General features: G+C 45.1%; 3 protein-coding genes across 7 annotated transcripts in view; 2 read left to right on the top strand and 1 right to left on the bottom strand.

Annotated features, from left to right (window-relative positions):
- Positions 1 to 18,176, bottom strand: tcp11l2 (t-complex 11, testis-specific-like 2). 4 transcript variants are annotated; one of them, XM_053861733.1, is made up of 13 exons: positions 18,025 to 18,176; positions 14,161 to 17,362; positions 13,888 to 14,087; positions 8,531 to 8,625; positions 4,779 to 4,959; positions 4,579 to 4,711; positions 3,367 to 3,487; positions 3,071 to 3,294; positions 2,868 to 3,004; positions 2,494 to 2,681; positions 2,225 to 2,406; positions 1,975 to 2,147; positions 1 to 989 (listed from the first exon to the last, which is right to left on the bottom strand). In XM_053861733.1, exons 5-13 carry the CDS (start codon positions 4,945 to 4,947, stop codon positions 721 to 723), a joined length of 1,596 nt encoding a protein of 531 aa, XP_053717708.1. In that variant the 5' UTR covers positions 4,948 to 4,959; positions 8,531 to 8,625; positions 13,888 to 14,087; positions 14,161 to 17,362; positions 18,025 to 18,176; the 3' UTR covers positions 1 to 720. The 4 variants fall into 4 exon arrangements, with proteins under 4 accessions (XP_053717708.1, XP_053717710.1, XP_053717709.1 ...); XM_053861735.1 differs by lacking the exon at positions 8,531 to 8,625 and having other exon boundaries at positions 14,161 to 14,248; positions 14,335 to 17,362; positions 18,025 to 18,175; XM_053861734.1 differs by lacking the exons at positions 8,531 to 8,625; positions 13,888 to 14,087; positions 14,161 to 17,362; positions 18,025 to 18,176 and adding an exon at positions 11,388 to 11,424.
- depdc4 (DEP domain containing 4) lies at positions 5,987 to 15,498 on the top strand. Its single transcript, XM_053861738.1, has 10 exons — positions 5,987 to 6,254; positions 10,330 to 10,506; positions 10,906 to 11,326; positions 11,413 to 11,552; positions 12,037 to 12,223; positions 12,295 to 12,533; positions 13,900 to 14,042; positions 14,132 to 14,257; positions 14,343 to 14,421; positions 14,621 to 15,498. The coding sequence occupies exons 2-10, from the start codon at positions 10,431 to 10,433 to the stop codon at positions 14,818 to 14,820; spliced, it is 1,611 nt and encodes a 536-aa protein (XP_053717713.1). The 5' UTR covers positions 5,987 to 6,254; positions 10,330 to 10,430; the 3' UTR covers positions 14,821 to 15,498.
- The window catches only part of scyl2 (SCY1 like pseudokinase 2), an 11,182-nt gene continuing 6,362 nt past the window's right edge, over positions 16,054 to 20,873 (top strand). For both annotated transcript variants that reach the window (XM_053861730.1, XM_053861731.1), the window contains exons 1-7: positions 16,054 to 16,210; positions 18,864 to 19,058; positions 19,130 to 19,287; positions 19,376 to 19,520; positions 19,749 to 19,898; positions 19,982 to 20,203; positions 20,717 to 20,833. In XM_053861730.1, coding sequence (XP_053717705.1) covers positions 18,882 to 19,058; positions 19,130 to 19,287; positions 19,376 to 19,520; positions 19,749 to 19,898; positions 19,982 to 20,203; positions 20,717 to 20,833 — 969 coding nt within the window. In that variant the 5' untranslated portion in view covers positions 16,054 to 16,210; positions 18,864 to 18,881. The remainder of the gene's footprint in view (positions 16,211 to 18,863; positions 19,059 to 19,129; positions 19,288 to 19,375; positions 19,521 to 19,748; positions 19,899 to 19,981; positions 20,204 to 20,716; positions 20,834 to 20,873) is intronic.

A 20,873-nucleotide genomic window follows, 5' to 3' on the forward strand; every position in this document is an offset into this window, starting at 1 on the left:
TTGTTTTGACATTTTATTTTGAAAGTCAAGAACACAGCATTAGTCTCCATGTTTCCTTGTAAACATGTATATAATGCTCCTCAGCACCCCTTCCTGTAACACCTCAGGTTCTAAGAGCCAACAGGTTATACTGCAACATCCAGTAAATCAAACACAACGAAAACTCCTCAAATAAGCAACATCATCGGACAAAAAACAAAGAAGTCACATACGATGCAACACGCAAGTAAAAATATTATGATCATGAACACAGAACTACTCATGCAAACCATGACATCAGTATGCAAGGCCCATTCCCATCAGGTTAAAAAAATCATGAGGAGAAAAGAGAAAAAGTAACTCAACGTCAGACGATAACGGAAATCCTAATATGCAACTTTTAGTGTGCAGAAATGCTGAGCACTGGAAAGAGGTAAAGCAGTTATGAGTCAACTTGGCACTTACTATTGTTAACGGGTCTATACAATGATATAGAAAAACGTGACGCGCTACATGGCATATAAAACGACAGTGTTTTTTCTGTTATTTTACTCAAGTTTTAGACATAAAAAGGTCCTCCCATTCGAGGGCGGATTACTCAGCACACAAGTCATGTCTATAAATATTGCTGTTGAAGTTACGCTGGAAAACATTTGTACATCTGGAACACATCTGCTGCCTGTACTACAGTTCATCAAGGGTCAGCCACACGATAGCAATTCAAGTGCTGAAATGAGACGTCTATTCCACTCTGCTGCCAGAGTCCTGGGTCGCCTCCTGGTGCGGCTGCGCTGGAGGCGAGCCGCCTTGGCTGAACATCAGCCTCCGGATGATGTCTGCATAGAAAGGTCCATAGACGGCTCTGTTGTACTTGACCAGCGAGACGAACTTAGCACCGATAACCGCCAGCTCAGGTTTGATAGCAGTCAGACCAGCCGGCACTTGTTCGAGTTTCTCTTTGCGATTGGGATCGCAAATTAGTCCCATGAAGTACTTGTGCACGCGATCCTCTGCGAAGACAGGCAAACAAACAGAGTTTTAGAGAAGTAAACACCACTTGTTGTGTATATAATCTGATAGAAGATGGAGAACGGCTTCATCCATCGGACAACTGGAAGCAGTCACAGAATCAGTGGTAACAGTATTAGCGGTTGTTGTGGCTCCTGTGACTAAAGGAGGCACCAGGGTGTGCACAATAGGGATGGATGATAACTTATCGTGCACAATATACCAGCAGAAACACTCCCAGCGATGACAATTCTGCATCTCACGATAAACTAAACGAGATCCACGTGGCTCACTCGCTGCATTGGACTTGCAAACATGAACACGGCGAGACCGTGACGGCGCCGCGCTCTCCAGCTCTGTGACACTTGTGGAGAGTGTGGTGCACTTTGGTTCATGATCATAGTTTGAAAGTGATTTTTAATCCAGGGAACCTTTGATCATGACACTGGTCGACTCTGAGTCTCTGGATCCCTGTTTCTTTGATGAGATGGAGTGGTCCTCATAGGTTCTCTGAGGCGCTCCTCTGCCTTGGTTCACGTCAACACATGCAGGTCTCCTCCTCAGTTCCAGACCATACTCAGTCCTGCTTCTCTGATGCAAAATCCACCAAGCTTTTTCAACTCTAAATTTACTCTACAGTTACTCACGTTCCCTTGTCATTTGTGCAACACAATGAACCAATCAGGAAGTTTAAAAACATCCTCTTCGATCCTGATTTGACTCTTTAAAAACTGACAATTGTTACGAAACAGTTTCAGTGAGTAGCATCATTCATGGAATTGCCCTTATCGAAAACGATACCCAAATCTATTGATAAGACCTGTTCCCCACTGAGAATCGATAAGAGAATCACTAAGGAACCGAATCGCTACGCAGTATCAGTGACAGAATCTGAATCCTATCAACTCCCATCCCAGCATTGTAGCAGGTCACGGTAGGAGCAAGGTTCCTCAGCGCCACTGAGAACCATGATGGAGCTGCCCTTACCGACAAGCATGCGGATCGGGTTGTCTGGCTGGGTGATGCTGCAGATCTGTCCCGTCAGAGTGGCCTGCAGAGCTGGGGTCAGCGGAGCGAAGCTCCTCTCCGTCAAAGACTTGTTGATCTCACAGCAGATCTGAGCAGCCACGCTCTTCAGCGACTCGTCCAGCTGATAGTCCCTGAAGAACATCACACACGAAACCTGGTTTGATAAACACACCTCTGGAAAACAAGCAAGGTCAGAGCAGGTACTGACGGCCTGTGCATGCCGTCCAGCAGCACACTGGTCATCCTCTTCAGGCGGTCAGAGAGAGACGACAGGCCCTGGATCGGTCCTCCCACCGTGCTGCTGACGATGAGCAGCACTTCGTTTACAGCTTGGCACCGCTGGAGCTGCCACTGCAGCTCACGCAGAGACGCCTCATCGGTCATCAGCGTCTAGTACGTGAAGGGACAAACATCAAGATTGGGTGGATGAGCACCGTCATGGACGGCAGCATCTACACGGTCTTCACCGCTACTCACCTCGGGCAGCGGGTTCTTACTGTGGTCCCACGAGAGGATGCACAGAAAAGCAGCATTCAGAACTCGGAAAGGACTTGGCACGAGTTGCTGCTCTTTGGCTTGTCCGCTGGGCTCATTTGGGGAGTTCATGGTCGACAGAAGTCCTTCCAGGGACGACTTGATCCAGGCTGTGGTGTGGTCCAGAGCACCTGAGGGGTGACAGGACGACGATAGTCACTTGTCCAATTCTCAAACAAACTCACTGCTGAGGCACAGAAAGATGGACTGCGAGTCCAGAGCAAAACTGGAAGGTGCCTAAATCTGAGGATGACAAGTGCGTTCTTTCAGGCCTTCATTAGTCCAGCCCCCGCCATGGTTACGAGTCCTTCACTTACTTGGTGTTTTGTCCAGAATCTTCTGGAAGGTCGCTCTCTCGTACTCAACACTCTGCCTCTGCAGCACGGGCCTCAACATCTCAATGGAGAAGTTGAGATAATCCACCTTCATGAGGTCCAACACTCGGAAGATTTCCCTGCCCGGGCGACACACCGGAGGGTTAGTTCCAGTCACCAGAGCCGGGGCAGGGATGAAGAGCTACCTGAACATGTGGACGATGTTGTCGGTGTTTCCTCTGAGCTTCTTGATTTCCTCTTCTCTGATTGGTGCACACAGCTTCTCCATGGTCGTAATGATATATGAGGCGAGGCCATGAATGTCTACAGCGTCGTTCTCAACCTGCTGCCGGATCAGGTCCATGTCCAGAACCTCCATGATCTGGGTGCGCATACGATTATGTCCAGGATTGAGGAAGGACAGCAGGATCTGTCCAGGAGGAGGCCTGTTGTTTAGCAAGAAGAAAACACGCTCCATCTGGAGACTCAGACTTCCCCTCACCTCTCGGATCTCCTCCAACAGCCGGATGGCTTGTTGGTACTCCGGTGGGTCGTCATTCAGTTCAGACTCCAGAATGTCCCAGAAGGCCTTGTGAACGTTGTCCCGAACCATTTTCCACAAACTACGACGAAGCACGAGAGTAAACATGAGCTGACCACCTTTGGTCCGGACGAATCATCTACATGTGTCATGAAGAGACTTCACTTCTGATATATGAAATTATCAGTTAAACAAGGGTGAGGCATGTTCTGAGGAGTCACAGCAGGAAAAACTCATGGACGTGGACATCAAAGTTTAACTTCCTGACTCACTGTGATACAGATATTCTACCGGCCAACTGACAAATCCTTGGTTTGTGTGCTCAGCTGTAGCGTAAACAAGACCCTGAGCAGGTGAGAAAAGCAGTTTAAACAGTGACTCAGCTTCTTCAGACTGGACACTTGGTGACAGTTAAGCTTCTTGGCAGAGAGAGGCACTGCAGTCACACCATATACCTTTTACACGCGTCGGAAAGAGAACAGAGAATGACCTGAAGCCACCTGCTGCACACGTCATCAACACCAGCACGCACATGGTCTGTATGAGTTTAATTAGACTTTGTGTTTGCTTCTGCTAAGAGAAAATAAAATCCAAACAAGAAATTTGTGTTTGTGACTGGCTTCTCTAGAGAGTGTTTCTCACGGATCTTCACGTCTCTGTTCACAACACACGACCTTCGGGATCAGCGACCAGACAGATAGGGCACTAGTGTTGTAGTCGAGACCACCAAGCACAAGACCCAGTCGAGACCAGGTTCAATGAGGGGGATGAGACCGTGACCAAGAGTAAGACTAACACCAATGAGAGGGTGAGACCAAGACCAATGGCTAATAGACACATGCCTCTGGATTCAGTCTGATTTCAGTCCTTGTGTTGGTTTCGTCTCTCATTGGTCTTGGGCTCTTGCCCTCAACGTCTAGGACTGGGTCTCAGGTTACATGGTTACATGGAAAACTTCAGGGCAGAGGCATCATCTGCTTCAGAAAGTTACCCTTTCACTCAACACATGTTTAAACTGTGCTCACTCTAGAAGCCTTTTTCAGAAAGCATTGGCCCCTGAAGACTGAAAACGTTCAGGAGGACAAAACACAGAATGCCATGACCGGCTCACTCAGCACAACAAGTTTCCCCTAACACACTTCTAACTTTCAGTAACATATTTCGGGGACTCACCTGCCCTCAGGTAGGTTACCAGGCTCCAGGCGAAGGTTGTGGTTTACAATAATCTCATGTGCAAAGGAAAGATTGGACAGGTCCTGAGCCGACTCCATGACTTCGTCCAGTGTGATGACTCGGGGTGGACTCGCTGTAAAAGCAGGACAAACCTCAGTTTCACAGGCAGTCGCCTCTTCTCTGCTCGGTCAACCACTTACAAGAGGGAGTGCAGTGTTTGCTGGAGCCTTCATTGGTGGAACTCTTCCTGGAGCAGTCCAGGTCACTGTTGGACGTCATGCTGTCGCAGCGTCCTGACGTCGACTCGGCGTCGCTTCCCTGGTCCTCGCCGCTGGACGAGGTGGAGGGACACTCGTTGTTGAGGGGCATCTTGGTCTGTAACTGGAAACCCACAGGTGAATCAGTGACGTGGAGGCCCTGGTCACCTGTTCACTCTGGCTACATGTGTGCGATGTCATGCCACGATAATAAACCCAGAACTCTCTGAGGAGGTTCAACAGATAGCACTTCAGAGAGTCGATAGAAACAGCCACTTCTCTAACCCGGACACAATGAGTTTCCCCATGGAGTCCAGACATCAAAAAGATCAGGACATTACAGAGTTACTCACTCTGGGTCAAAGCATGACTCATCCCCCCATTGAACAGTATCCTGCATGGCTTCAGGACAATAGACTGTTGTGCAGGCAGGTGCTCAGGGGCAACAGCAGGACAACGAAAACGGCTCAGTTGACCAAAATATCTGGTTACACCTGTCCCTGCTGCTCTGCTCCTTGTGAATCACCATACAAGGCAGAAAAACGAGTAAATCTTCTTCCATTTCTCATCCAGAAATGCCCTATTTTAAAGTCACCCACCGCATCAGAATTGAGTTTTACTGGCTCGAGCCGGGATAATCAGTCCTTACTATGGGTAAAAAATAATAGGAGAAAGTGATCATGACACTTCCTCACTTCAAAAACAACACAAGGTGCCGTCACTGACTATTCTATCAGGTTTCACCCCAATCGTTTTAAAGCAATAGGGAGGCAGTGTTTTCAAAGTACTTGGACGTGGAGTGAAAATGTTCTGCCCAACTATTTACAAACTAAAGCAAAAAAAATGTTCCAGATACATACTCGTCTTAAGTGGTTGGCCAGGACGGGATCTTCTGGCAGCTCTAGCTTTACTGCGAATGCTGAGTCAGCATTCATCTTGATCATGGTTTCATGAAAAATACATTCAACAATGCTAAAGCAGCATCGCACTGCCGCTGACATGGAACCTATTTTTTCACGCCGCACCGCGGGAAATGCCACTTTATACACTTTTGCCGACAAAAGGAGCTGATCAAAGGCAAAAACACTAAAGGCTCCCTTCAACATCATTTTACGAAGGATCCTTTCATATCAATTAAGGATGCACTTCAATGCAAACATTAAGTTTTCTCTATAGGGAAGGTGAATGATGCGCTCATAATTTTTTTTGGAGTAAATATTTGCACACCGACATCAAGGCCTTTCACAGAAGGCTGATTATTATTATCAATTTTTTGTTTTTTAGAGAAAGGAAAGAAAGAGTTAAGTGCGCGCATCCTGGACCCCTGAAGGAACAGACCTCAGGAGAAGGGCTGCAGACTGGACTGAGGTTGGAGCTAAAAACATATCGTTGCTGGCTTAGCAGCATCAACCATTGAAGGTAAACATTTGTATTGCAAGTCATTCAAAGCAACATGGATGCGAATTACTTCTATGATTTAGTTTGGCCTCTAGTCTTCTTTGAAGGAGCAGGTTTCTCGGGCCCCTTTGGAGCCACCCAGCTTTGGCACAACATCATTCGCGGCCTCCACACCCAAGTGGAGGTTCGGTGCTGCCGCAGACACCTACACACCCTTTGCTTCCTTGTTTTTCTGTCGGATCGTTCCGACCCTGTAGAGTGGTGGAGGACAACCCTGCGGTTATTAAATGACGAGCGGTGCATTTCCGCTGACATTAAACCTGAAACTTGAGTGCGAGACTGGAGATCTATTTTTAAGGACGCTCCTTATCTAAAGATAGAAAAGTAGATGTTGTCTGAAGACAAAGACTGAAATACATTAGTCGCATCAGGATGTGGCGTCAAAAAGGAGAGTCACAATTTTTCCATTCGTACCACTTAATACTCAACGATGTCATGTGACTGACAGCTGCTGGCCAATCTGCTGATGATGGACAGATTATTATCATCCTAAAACCTGCCTCCTTTAGTGTCACCAATCCAACGATTCCATTCACATTAGAATTTAAATATTGGCTATAATGGAGAAAACTGTAAACTTATGAGGTTTATTCTCAACGTGAAGCCAAATAAATGTAAGAGAAAAACACACGAACAAAGGAACAGGACATCAGAGCTGCTTCTGGTAACAGTTATCTGCAGTCCAAAACGAACGCACACTCCCTCGCTGCTCTGGTGTAAAGATAGCACGAGAGGTTAGGGGGGTGTGGGTCCAGTGTGACTTTGTCAAACCCCCGCTGAGCTCAAAACTCATTACATCATCTGCCCGACCACACAGCTGGGTCGGTTTCTAGAGATTATCAGCAGTGGAGGGACCAGAAATCTTGTTAGGGATTAGGTCTTAATCGTCTGCCACACTATAATGCAGAATCAATGTAATGATGTGCGACCATTGCACACAAAGAAATACATTCTGTGGTGGACGAGGAACCAATAAAAACTTAATGCCCAAATCCCTTTTTGTGTTGAGAAATAGAAGGACAGAGTGACATTGTGGTGGCTGATATTTACTCTCTACCATTTTAATTATATTTTTTGTCTGAGATGGACACAGAAAAACATTTCTAATGTGTGTGGTCTCACTCTTATTACAGTAGACTTCACAAATTTACAGCAGAAAGACATGAAGCAACCAAAATAACAGGAGTGAAGACTCACCCTGGACAGACAGCAGCTATCACACAATGTAGTAAACTGATCCATGCACCTTTTATAACATTTGGTCTGAAGTCGCTTACTTTCTCAGTCTTTTCTGGCCGTACTGACAAGCCTTGGTTTCCTGCATGTCTTTTGTACTGGTGGGTAGAGACCTCTGCAGACAATAATGGACCCAGAAGAACCGTTTTTGGTGGCACAATAGGGTCAGCACAACATTTATGGCACGATGGCCAGTGCAGAGATATTGCAATAATGTCATTGTGCCATTTAATGTACCAGAGACCACCAAAAGACGCCCCTGAAGCACATGTTTTCGTCTTCAAGGACACTGCAACTGTCAGTCTGTAAGGCTAAAATAGAACACAAAAGCTGATGCTGATGCAGCACCAGCTGAAATAAGCAGAGGTTTCCCGGGTAACACATGCACCCGACGTTCCAAAGATGCAACGTCTAAGCTTGGCGATAACAAAGAAAACCTGGGATCCATTTTCTACTGCAGTAAAATGTCAACAAAACAAGTACACGTTGGGGGCGGGGCTTACGAGGAGCAGACACTCGTGATTGGCTCCAGCTGGTCGTCAGTCACGTGTGTGTCGCTATTCTATGGTTACTCGACTGTACACATGGATGAAAAAACGACCCACACACGCAGAAGTACAGAGTACACGTGATTAAGTCCTCGACCATGGGGCTCTCAACATGCTTTTAATGCTGACGTTGTCATGTTGAAGGGTTGGTGTTGTGTTATGTCAGTAGAAGGTCGTGAATGACTGGCGACGGGATTAAAACACAAATATACGGCTGTCCAGAGAACTCATTCCAGAAATATACTGTACATCTCCGCTGGTGAAAAAGTACATATCGTTTGCAAATGAAGTCAAGCAATAAAGTTGTGTGCATTTACGCTAATTGTTCGACGTCCTGTTGCAAACATCGACGAGTCACCGAGTTTAAGAGGCGAACACGGAACCTGGCATCAAGTAACCACTGTTTAAAGGGCAAGGAAACAACAGTCAGCTTTACGCGACACGGTACGTTACCTCATGCAACTTTCCAAACGGCGAAATGGCCTGAGACGGTGCTCGCCGTCCAGCTTCACTCCTCTCTTTTTAAAGGTCCTTCGTTCACCCAGGAGCTGCACAAACAAGCGAAACCATCGCAGCGCTGTGTAGGGGTGGTGCTTGCTACCTCTTATTCATTTCCTCAAGTTAAAGACGCACACAAACAGCGTATTCATGTGTATTGTTTGCTTAAACATATAATGGAACTGTAGCACTATCAATCGACGGGGACAAATATCGCGTGCAGCGTGTGGGTGTAAGAAAATGGTACGGTCCCCACTGAGTCACGTGGTCGTCTCTGTTTACGGATGTTGTTCCAAGTATGTGTCACAACACGTTATCAGTCAAACGAGTACAGTATTTGATACAACAATTCTCCTTTTAATAGGCAGCAAGTCCGTCTTAAGATATATCTAGATTGTATTAACAGACACATTTTGTTTTCGTTTATAAATTCCGGGAACAGTTTAGAGGATTAGTCGAACTGTGAACACTTTAAATCCATATTTTGGTTGCTGTTAGAACATATCTATTCAGTATGATATCGGACGAGGAGCGGATGTTCGATTTGACAAATAAATAAATCCAAGATATTTAACAAAGGAGGAGGTTTGATTTTTTTCTGAAGATGTTTTGTTGTTTGTTTTGTCCACAGGACGTGAGTCAGCATCCTCCACTTTAACCTACACCTTGACCATCTACCGAGTCACACTAACACTGTGTTTTTCCACACCTGCTCTTCTTGTGCACCACAGCCATGAAACAAATGCGTTGCTTCTATGACCTGTTTTCATTACCTCGACACCTTCCTCTCTCATCCATCCGCACCCCACTCAATTCAGGTCAGTTCATTTGCTCAGGGGCGTTTTAAGAATCTGCACAAGCTGAATTTACCAAAACAAAAATACATTTCCTGATAACTAACGTGCGTCCTCTCATAAATCACACTTTGTCAACAGGATTTCTCAGTACAGTTGTGGGAGGAAGGTGTCTGAATGGATGTGTGACCCCATGCAACACTGACAATTGGAAAAAAATGAGAAAGAGCTAAATTCAGATTGGGGACCCAGTTATGTCCGATTTGAAGCCACTCAGGCCCCTCTGGCTCCATATGACTGTTTCATTTTATGACTTGAGCTTTGCTCTTTGAGTGTTTATCTCAATTGATGGACTGAGGACAATCGTAAAATGAATTAATATACGGATTATATACTGAATACTTCCTCTCTTTGGGTCTTTTGTTCTTCCTCATTTTCATTACAGGCCTCTACTTTTGTTTGTATTGTGTTTGTATTGTCTTCTACATTATTATGATAGCTCTGTTTCTTATTTTTGTGTAATTGTTTTAAATTTTTTTATTCTATTTTTGCCTCAAAAGTGTGCCCTTGTTCTTGTGGGTATGTGAAACACAGACTTAGACTTTCTTTATTGTCATTGCACAAAAACATACCACTGTATTATGGCAATGAAATCTAGTCTGAGGCCTCCGGTTTCCAAAAACAAAAACTATATGTCCAAAATAAATAAATATCAGATGAATACGAAAAAAAAAATATAAAATATATATATATATATATATATATATATATATATATATATATATATATATATATATATATATATATATATATAAACAAATAAACAGTATTGCAGCTATTGTCCAACGTTCAGCAACCTGACAGCACCAGGGACGAAACTGTTCCTGTGTTTCCATGTATGTATAAATATTATATTCGATTGAAGAAACTAATGTAAATAATCTCATGCAACCTAAACAGAAACGGTAGTGGCTTACATGCAGTTCGGTGTTATATCAGTAGAGGGAGCAGCGGACAGGAAAGCAGTCGCGTCAGACGGGTGACGTCAGTGACAGCTCATCATGGCGGTCGATTTGACTCCTCGGTTCCGAAGGTTGAACAGCCAGACGCGGAGTTTACGTGAAAACATGCACCAGGGTGAGTGTTTCCACTGTTTAAAAGTGTCTCCAACTTTAGTGAAAACAACCTCAACAGGCTATGGACCGAAGTACCTGAGCAGCGAGTACTGGTTCGTGACAGCGACTCAGTTTGACACAATAACCTCTGGGATATTTACGTGTTTTACAGAACCATTTTGTTCACGTAAAGGACCCTACTTTTTGCACAAACATAATGATGGCAGAATTATAATTTCATTCATGGAAAAATACTTCACCGCCTTCACAGCTGGAGGCTGAAGCTAAAAACCTAAAAAGACCACCATTGAAGGTCAACGTTTGCATTGCAAGTCATTCAAAGCAGCGTAGATGTGAAGTAAGGTTTACTTTACAGGTTTACAGTTTGACCTCTAGTCTTATTCTTTGAATATGGGAGCAGGTTTCTCGGGCCCCTTTGGAGCCACCCAGCTTTGGCACAGCATCATTCACGCCCTCCACACCCAAGTGGAGGTCCGGCGCTGTCGCAGGCACCTACGAATCCATGCTGAGACCTTCACGGGCTCCGACGCCGTGGATGCCGTCCTCAGTTATTTGATGCAGAACGTGGCCTTCTGCACCAGCGAGGTGTCTCGGCTGAAGGCAGCCAGACTTTGCCAGGCTCTGATGGAGGCCAAAGTCTTTGAACCGGTGGGGACCAAGCTCTTCCGCAGGGACAAGGATGTTGCGTTTGAGGACAGCAGTGGCAGCCTTTACCGCTTTCTGGACTATAAGGGCTTGCAGAGTGATCTTCACAGCTCAAGCAGTGGCTCAAAGAACTTGACAAACCGGCGAGTGGAGATGAAAAGAAGCCATAGATCCAGGTACATTAGTCTGTCTCAAAAGTCTCAAAATGAAAAGGTCTGCTTCCTTTTTTTCGCTCACCTCTTCCTCACGTTCATTGTTTCAGGCTGAATGAGCTGAGAACCATCTCCAATCCTCTCACTGTGGGACCCTCGGACAGAAAAGTGGAGAGGCTTCTGAGGACTATAAACCTACAACCATCTCAGAACCAAGTTCCCAATGATGCGTCCTTCCTGTCCAAGACAGGTAACAGGCTCTCTCCACAGTGCACCATTATTCTATCAGAGTAAATATGTTCATTTATACCTTGCTCCACTGGCAAACCCTGGCCACATTTAAATGAGTGAATACAGGTCAGGCCAAACGTTTGGACCCACCTCTCATTCAATGCATTTCCTTAGTTTCCACAGCTATTTCCATTGAAGACATATGGAATTATGTATGTAGTAAACAAAGAGTTTTGAGTTTTAATTGTACACATATTCTGCTTCATATATCTGCTCTCTTCAGTCTGAATCTACAGTGTAGAGAGTAATAAAAATATAGAAAAAGCACTGATTCTGAAGGCGTGTTCAAGCTTTTGGCCTGTACTGTGTATCACAGATCTGTAGCCTTGTGTGGCGTCATCATCTCAACTGTCCCGTATAGATATAAAATGTGATCCAAACATGACTAGCAAGGGTTGAGCGGATACTAAGAGCCATTTATCTCTGTCCATCTGCTCATGCAGTGGTGGAGGAGATTTGGAAGCAGCAGACATTGCTCCAGCTGCTTCAGATTGTGGAGCTGCCCATGCTGGACTGCATCCTGACTTCACCAGCTAGAGTTCACCTGGATGCTGCTTCTGCCAACCAGGATTTGGTCATCTCCAACACCTGCCTGGAGCGGGAGCTGCCAGAAGCCCTCAAACTGTCCCAGTTAGTCACAACCCAGTCGGAGCACGACGACCCTGAACCCAGTAACCTGCCAACTATGTTTCCTTCCTAAGCCTGGACGAGTGGCTGTCAGCAGCAGCGGAGTGTCTGGAGCTCTTCCCTGACCAGCTCATCGTGGTCACTTCAGAGCAGCTCCACCAGTGCAGCGAGCCAGACTCCTCAGATGAAGGGAAGATAAGCCGGAAAAGCATTCTGTTTGACATCATTGCCAAGTACTACGGCGGACAGGGCAGGGCTTCCTTCTTGTCTGGACGCTACCTGGACATCCATGTGGCCATTCTGAAGCTGCTAGGTACACGTGCATATCTCGGAACTTTTGTGGGAGGAAAGGTCCAAGTATGTGTTGGCAAAGCAAGAACTAAATTACTTTTGGAGTACCAACTCCAGAAGAGCTTCTTTTTGATAGTAAGGAGTAGGCAGTCACAGTTCATTCATTCAGCCACATTATTTACAGCGACAGTCGTGAGGGGCCGAAAGGAAGAAGACTGGAGAAAATCTTTAATAATCTAACTTTAATAAAATGAATATAAATAAAATTATATGGTAGTGAGAGGGTGCGTTCCAATTCCTTCCGTAATCCTCAACCTCTCAAAAATAGTCGTTCTCGCGAGGAGCAAGGACTATTCCAATTCTTAAGAAGTTCAGTTGAGGAACAAACTTGTGGAACTTCTTCTTCAGAACGCTGCTTTGGTGTAATGCTGCCTTCAAGAGGAAAAGGACGTACCTATCATTGAGGAGTGTCCAGTTTCTAAGGGACAAAATCTTCCTTAGCCCTTGGTTTTAAGGAATGATGTTGAGAGTTAAAAAGGTTGAGGATGAGGATTAAGGAAGGAATTGGAATTCACCCAGAATGACGTGGACTAAAAATTATTCCAATTATTTCAATTCATATACGTTTTAATTGAAATATTCTCAGCATAAATCCTAAAAATTGGTAAATCTTTCTTTAAGCTTGGTAAAGAAAAGATTTATTGTCAATGTTAGTGAGTCATTCAGTAATGAACAAAATAAATTTAAAAATGAATAAAAAGAAACAATAATAAAATAAGTAGTTAACAAATAAATAAACGTCAAACAGCGAGAGCTGCCGATGTGGAAGAACCAAAGACCAACAATGGGGGAGAAAGGAAAATAAGATGACCTAAAAATAACTGTGCTTTCAATTCAAATGGTAATGAACTGTGGAGAAAAGGCTTGTAGTTTTTTTTTTCTTTGACCTCATGAAGGCCATGTAAACACACTCAAGTTAGTTCTGTGTTTCACACCATGTTTTCGGCTAAATCAGTGTCATGTGCTTCATGATCGTCATAGGATCACGTAGTCATGCAGAGAATAGCCTGCCGCTGTTGGTGTGTACAGAAGCTGTTTTCCTGGTCGCTACATCAATGTGAGAACTGTGACTGCACAGATATTTGCACATCATTTTTCCATCTTTCAGGCTTGTGGCAGGGTCATCACCTCACTGTTATGCTTTCAGTGTTCTTCCAGAAAATTTGCCAAAAACCATTAAACGTATGGCCCCACTGTTACTGGACTCCAGTCTACTAAGTACAATTTGAAAAAGTGCCTCCAGTTCCTGAGCCCAGTTTGTAATAATGTCAGAACAAGTCGAAACAGCTTCTCTGTTCATAGGCAGTTTTCCTTACCTTCCTCTTCAGGTGATGGGAAGATGCCTGAAGCCCTCACAGCTTCGCAGCTCTGCCTGCGGCTGCTGGAGCCCAGTGTGAGGGATGAACTTCGCAGGCTTCTGGCCTTCATGGCTGCCGCTGCTGAGCCGAGCGCCTGCCGTCTTCAAAAACAGGTCCATCAGTGCTGCCGCTTCTGACCGTCAGAATGTCTCCTGCATCTGAAGCAAAGGGATTAACAGTGGGCGTCTGCTTCTCATCCCAGACAGATAACAGGGCTCTGGTCGTCCGCACCTTTCAGCGGGCTGTGGTCCAAAACCCAGAGCTGACGCGATGGCAGTGTGAGACCCTGGTGCAGTTTCTGATGGACAGTCACACCACACTTTTCCAGGTAGAGATGTAGCTCACTTTATCATGAGAATATCTCACACACGTGGGGGATTTTCTATAAATAAAAGTGTTCATTACCTATCCAGGTTCCTTCCTCTCTGACTGACGCTGTTCAGAAGACACTCAGGACAATGCAGAAGGGCGGAGACTTTGACTCCATCACCAGTAAGCACTTCTTTAAATACATCACTGTTTTTCTTGGTATAACTCATTTTTACCTCTAGATTTTGTGGTATTGATGAAATGAGCTTGACCTCAGTGCAGTTTTAAAACGGTCCACATGGGTGCGATGTTCCCCCGATCGTACTGGCCCCTGAGCGCATCCTCCGCTCCTCATGTCTCCATTCTGCCCGTTGTGTTGAAGCCTTCACCTTCTGCCAGCAAGTAACGCCCCAGGAGTTTGAGGACCGGCGGGAAGCTGCCACTCTGGAGAACCTGAAGCAGCTTCTTCACCATATCTCCTCCAACAAGGAGCTGCCCGTCAAGGAGAAGAGGCAGCTGCTCAAAGAGTTTGAGAAACACCATCCTGTCGTCTTCCTCCAGCATCTCTCCAGCTCCTCCTGACACCCTGAGGGAAGCGCGGAGAGCCCAGCTTGACGCACTTGACTCTTGATTTTCAGCACTTGCCAGTTCTTGAAGGTCTTTTTAGATTTTGCTCTCATGATTGATGTTGAATCAGTTTTAATACTTGAGCGTCATCTACACTGCTCATGCAGATGTTGATCCAGTGATGCCTTTTGTGTGCACTCATCTTCCCAGAAACTTTGGAGGTCGTGGATGAACTAACTGTAAACAGGTTAAAGATAATCTGATCCACACTGTTAGTTAATAACAAAATTGTGTCAAAGGGAAACATTGTCTTTTTTATAAAAAATATGTCTTTTATTGAACTAAATGCTGTGCATTGCCTGCTGAGAGGGAAGGTTATAATCTCTAACTGAAGTCTGTAACCTGTGAACCAGAGGGGTATTTGAGTCATTCGCAAACGTTTTCCTTAATTGTTGTTTACGCATTTTTGTACGATGGCTGGAGAAAACTGGCATGTGGTTTGTTAGCTGGTTATTTTTATATTTAAAAAATAACCCTTTCATCTGACTGCGTCCTGTGGTCAATTTGCATAGAATTGAGCACTTCTACTCTCAGGAATCTTCTGAATGGCAGTCTTCATTTGTGCCGTTTCATGAACCAACCAGCTGTTAAATTAAAAAAAGCTCACATCGCTGGTCAAAGCCAGTATCAGATCATTCTACTACAGACAAGATTGGTCATAATTTATTGGTACTTTTTATTGTTGGCTGAAATCCCATGTTTTTAAGGCATTCTTTAAAATATTCATTTCGACTGCGAACTAAGAAAAAGATGGACTGAAACATGTTAAATATTAATCCTAAATACTTCAGATTATCTGTAATAAAAATAATGTCAAGTTAAACTGTGGATCGTGAATAATGGACATGGAATAAGATTGGATGAGGCACAAGCTGTTGCTGATTTTTAGATGACTCAGAATAAAATTGTGTTCACAGCAGAACAGCGCACGTCACAATGAGTTTATGATCATATTAGTAATAAATCACTGAGGTGATATAAATGCATACGAGCTCGTCAAAACTGTGACGTCGTTTCTCGAGGATCGCACGTTGAATTACGGAGGAATGTTTATCAAAAAAACACAAGCACGAAACAATTCAAAAAGAGAATGGAAAAAATGAATGAGGAGGTAAAAGGTGGATGTTAATGGAGCGTATTTCCAAACGCTGTCAGGCGGCAGTTCTGACGTCAGACCACCTGACTCACTCGGAAACCCGGAAGTAGGCTTCTTCTACAGCTAGCTTAGCGGTAAGCTAACTGACTTCCTCTGCGACTGAAGACATGGGGACCGAGTCACAGAGCCTCCGCTGACACTCAACTGACTCCTCTTCAAAGAGACCAGTGTTCCGCCAACTGTACATCAGTGGGTAATACGTCTGTCTGTGTGTGTGTGTGTTGGAAATAGCGCTCATTATTGACTGAAACGTCACTGTCGTGTTGATGGCTAGTTAGCTGAGGGATGTGTGCATATCCACGATTCGCCAATTCTACCGTTTCCACCTCCATACGACGTGTTCAGAAGTGTATTCTGTTTGATAAACGAGGCGAAAGCAGCGTTTCCAAACTGCCAATGTGATGTGTGGTTCGACATGGTCTGGATACACTTGTATCGTGGCTTGCTCGAACTAGTACGACTGGAAATACTGTGAAGCTCAGGTGCCTGACGTGTTACCGTCTAGTGAACGGCCAATCCGTCGTTAGTCATACCGTATCATTTATTCATGACAGGTTTGGAGATGAGCTGAAATGAAAGGGGAACACTAGCCCTCACTGGCCTGAGACATTTGTGACTTTTCTCTGATGTTTTGGAAATGATTACTTTTATTCTTGGCGCCCGAGTCAAAGAGTAGAATGCGGGGTTGAAGTTTAACCACTTGGTGAAGAGTATTGAGGAGTGGAAATGGTTTATGAAGTCAATTATGTATTTATTTTCCTATGGAAGACGATAATACAATCTTGTCTTTGTGCACCAAACTTTCCGGAAGGAGATATGAAGTTGATATGTATAAAAATGAGGAACATTTTATGCAGATCTCACAGTGAGGAAATTGTTGATCAACTCTAGAAGAAATGTTCAAGAAACAGTTTTGTAATATAAGAACTAGACATGGTTATCAGGCTTGATCCAGGCAAAATTCTAGAATCCAGCTGATCCCATGCATAAACTCAAATCCATTCGATTTTGCTTTACGTGACATGCTGTAATGTCATCAAACAAGGTCTACAGCCTAGTATTTTTGTGTTGTTTATTATAATATTAGTATATTATTTCAATATTTTTGCCACATTTGACATCTATTCATGCTGGTAAAACATGTCATGCTGTCTTTACATTCTAACAAAGCCAAAGCAGTTCACCTTCAGTGCTGTGCTGTTTTTAGGTGTCACTATTTAGCAGTTCACGTCCATAAACGTGACTAGTAGAATGTATCGGCTTGGTACCAGAGGGGAAAAAGAGCCATCCCGAGTAAGAACTGTACATACCCCGAGAGTTCCACCTGTCTGTCTCACCTCACTGTTCAGAGGAAACAAACAAAGAAAGACATTCAATGCATTTTGTTGATAATAAGATTAAAGCCATGACCTCGAAAGACCAAAGCGGAGTGTTGTGACAAGAGTATAGTCATGTTCTCGTCACAAGGACGCTCAGAAATGATGTATTATAGTCATATAAATGCAGTGATTGACAAGGCTGCAGTTGACTGGGTGACCCTCACCCGACGAAGCAGGGATTTGATCCAGCACCCTGTTAAGATCATCGGGTTTGAGGAAAAATAGGTGACATGATGAGAGAGAAAAAGTTGGCTGCAGCAGAACTATTGCTAAACTAGGGCCAGTTCATGCAACAGAAGTGCTGCCCAGGCCAATGCAACGTCAGCTGAGAGGAAAGCACAAGGGTCCTCTGGCAAACATTTGTTTGATGCTGACTAACGTCTTCTCCATTAAGCCGTCAGTTGATGTGACTGTCTTCCGTCATTCGTAGACACTAACTGTACCTGCTCCAGTTAATAAAAAAGGACTCTGATTTAGTGGCTCAAGATCCACCCACAGTATTTGCTCATTTTCCCCACACATCAGCAGGAATGTCTGCAACTGTTCATGAACATATTGGACGACAACGCTCCAGACCCAATCACCACTGGTTGGATTTGGATCAGGGTCTCTGGAAATCCTTACCTTCTCGCTGATCTCTCAACGTGTGGTGATCATTGTCCACACTCTGCCTTAGGAGAGTCAATATCCTCAGTGAAGTCTTGTTTTGAGATCAAAGGGATTGGCGTCGATCTGATCTCGCGGTTGCTGGAGTCAAACACAGGCGCCGTGCTTCCTTTGTCTCTGTATGACGTTGCATTGTTTCTTGGCCCACACCTCAGAACGTTGGCCTGTCGGCCTCATGTCAAATGAAGCTGCCACAAATGTCCTCATCATTTATTGGCTGCGAACCACAGATCCCACCCTCTCAGCTGATCTAAGTCATGTTTGTAGTTTGGTCGAGTGTTTGCTGCTGTAGCCCACCGAGAGCAGCAGAATAGTAGGGCAGGAAGAGATGTTAACATCAAGCTGGCTTGGATCATTTTTGTGAGACTGAGTGGAGCTTCACATTTTAATCTCAAACAAGGGTTTGAGCCTTGACAGGGGCAGTGTGCACATGCATGGCACGAGACTGAAAATAGGGTGTAACTTCTGCACCTTTGCGGGACAGTAATCGCACCAGTACAAGTGTTTAGTTTGCTGGTGTTGGAGTCGGACTCACAGCTGAGCAGGAAAGGGGCTTCCTGAGAGCCATTTAGGCCCAGAATCTGTTCCAAGTCAAACATTAACTAGTTGCAGGACAGGAAATAGTATCAATAAAACTTTGTTTTTAAATCAACTTGTTGTAGTCTCATCATGTGTCACTGTTTCACAAAGGACAGCGACTTGACTCAACTCTCTGGTTCAGGGACCAGAAGCAGGAAAATTGTTGCTCATTCTGTGTGACTCAAAAGCCGCTGTCTTCTCTACTCTGCTCTGATCAGATCATCTCGGGCCTGAAAATGGAGTCCATGTTGAACAAGCTGAAGAGCACCGTGACCAAGGTGACGGCCGATGTCACCAGTGCCGTCATGGGCAACCCCGTGACGCGGGAGTTTGAAGTGGGACGCCACATCGCCAGTGCTGGTCCCAGTATGTGCTGGAGGATCTACAACGGAACCAAGAAGTCCACCAAGCAGGTCCGGCACGTTCCGAGAAAAGAAGACAAGCAGCGTCCTCTCTTGAAGCTGACGTTCTCGTGTTCCAACAGGAAGTAGCAGTGTTTGTTTTTGACAAGAAGATGATAGATAAACACCAGAAGTTTGAGAAGGACCTGATCATCGATTCTCTGAAACGAGGGGTCCAGCAGCTGACCAGACTGCGCCACCCGAGGCTCCTGACCGTGCAGCACCCCCTGGAGGAATCGCGGTAATCCCCACACACCTGGGTGAAACGCTGCCACCAGCCCAGTCTGATGAGCTTTGCACTTTGTCTCCTCTCACTCCTCTGCTACCAGAGACTGTTTAGCATTCTGCACCGAGCCGGTGTTCGCCAGTCTGGCCAACGTCCTGGGCCAGTGGGACAACCTGCCGAGCCCCGTGCCCAATGATATCAAGGAGTACAAGCTGTTTGATGTGGAGACCAAGTACGGCTTGTTACAGGTGAGCGGCTGTTGCTGATGGTCACCGGTATTCAAGACTGAGCTTCACTCTATTCTTCTGTATTATTTATTTCTGATCTGTTCCACCGCGCTATTGTACACTGTGTTCCTTTCTTTTTGACAAGGCAGGCCAAACCTGAATCAGAATCTGAATGATGAACATGATGTCATGCTTCATGACCTACTTTCAAAAATGCTCTGGGGTCATATTCGACTGGTCTGTCTGCAGATCTCGGAGGGTCTGTCCTTCCTCCACAGTGGGGTGAAGATGGTCCATGGGAACCTGGCGCTGGAGAATATCATCCTGAACAAAAGTGGATCCTGGAAGATCATGGGCTTCGATTTTAGCATCTCCTCCACCAACCCTTCGGACACAGAGGTGAGCAGGTGCTCACTCACTCCATGACGGTGGTAAAACGGGTCATAAAAAAGCGCTTCACATGTGTGCTTGTTCTCTCTCAGCCTAAATACACCTGTAAAGAGTGGGAGCCCAACCTTCCTCCTCTGGTGCTCCCGAACCCGGAGTACCTGGCCCCGGAGTACATCCTGTCTGTGAGCTGCGACGCAGCCTCTGACATGTACTCGCTGGGCGTGATCATGCACGCCGTCTTCAATGAAGGCAAGCCTGTTTTCCAAGTCAACAAGCATGACATTTTTAAAAGCTTCAGCCGACAACTTGACCAGGTAAGGGGGGGGGGCACTGGGTGTGTGAGGGGAGCAATGAATCCCATTGTGATTAACTTTGTATTTATATTTCTGTTTTCAATTAAACCATTAATAATAATAGAAAACAGAAGTTCACTCTGTATTTCTGTTCACCTTTCCTCACAGAGGGTTAAAAATAGTGAGTAGCTTTCAATGACACAATTTCTTTTCATTATTGGTGACTTTTTTTTTGCTCTTTTTAAATTTTAACATGTACTGTAGTTACTCTTGGCCTTATCATGAGTGTTGAAACTGACGGCGGTGTTAGTGGCTCGAGACGTCATAGTGGTCAACATGGTCTCCTTGGTGATCATGAAGATTTCAACATCAGTTCTGTCAGTCGGTGTAAGCCTGTTTCTCTGGTTGGTGGAGCCTCAGCGTCTGGAGACGACCTTTACCAGAAGTCACAATTACAGGAGTGTTTTATGTTTGTGTCGCAGGGGAAATGTTTTCTGACGCGTCTCGTGTTGCTCTTCTCTTGAACCTCTGTAGCTCAGCAACATAAGTCCTTCAATGTTGAACAAGATTCCAGAGCAAGTGCGGGAACACGTGAAAATGCTGCTCAGTGTCACGCCCAACGTCAGACCTGACGCCGACCAGATGACCAAGGTCTGAATTTCTCTGAGTTGGTTTGCTGTTCAATGTTTGC

Source organism: Synchiropus splendidus, chromosome 4 (assembly GCF_027744825.2).
Source record: "Synchiropus splendidus isolate RoL2022-P1 chromosome 4, RoL_Sspl_1.0, whole genome shotgun sequence".
Lineage (NCBI taxonomy): Eukaryota > Metazoa > Chordata > Actinopteri > Syngnathiformes > Callionymidae > Synchiropus > Synchiropus splendidus.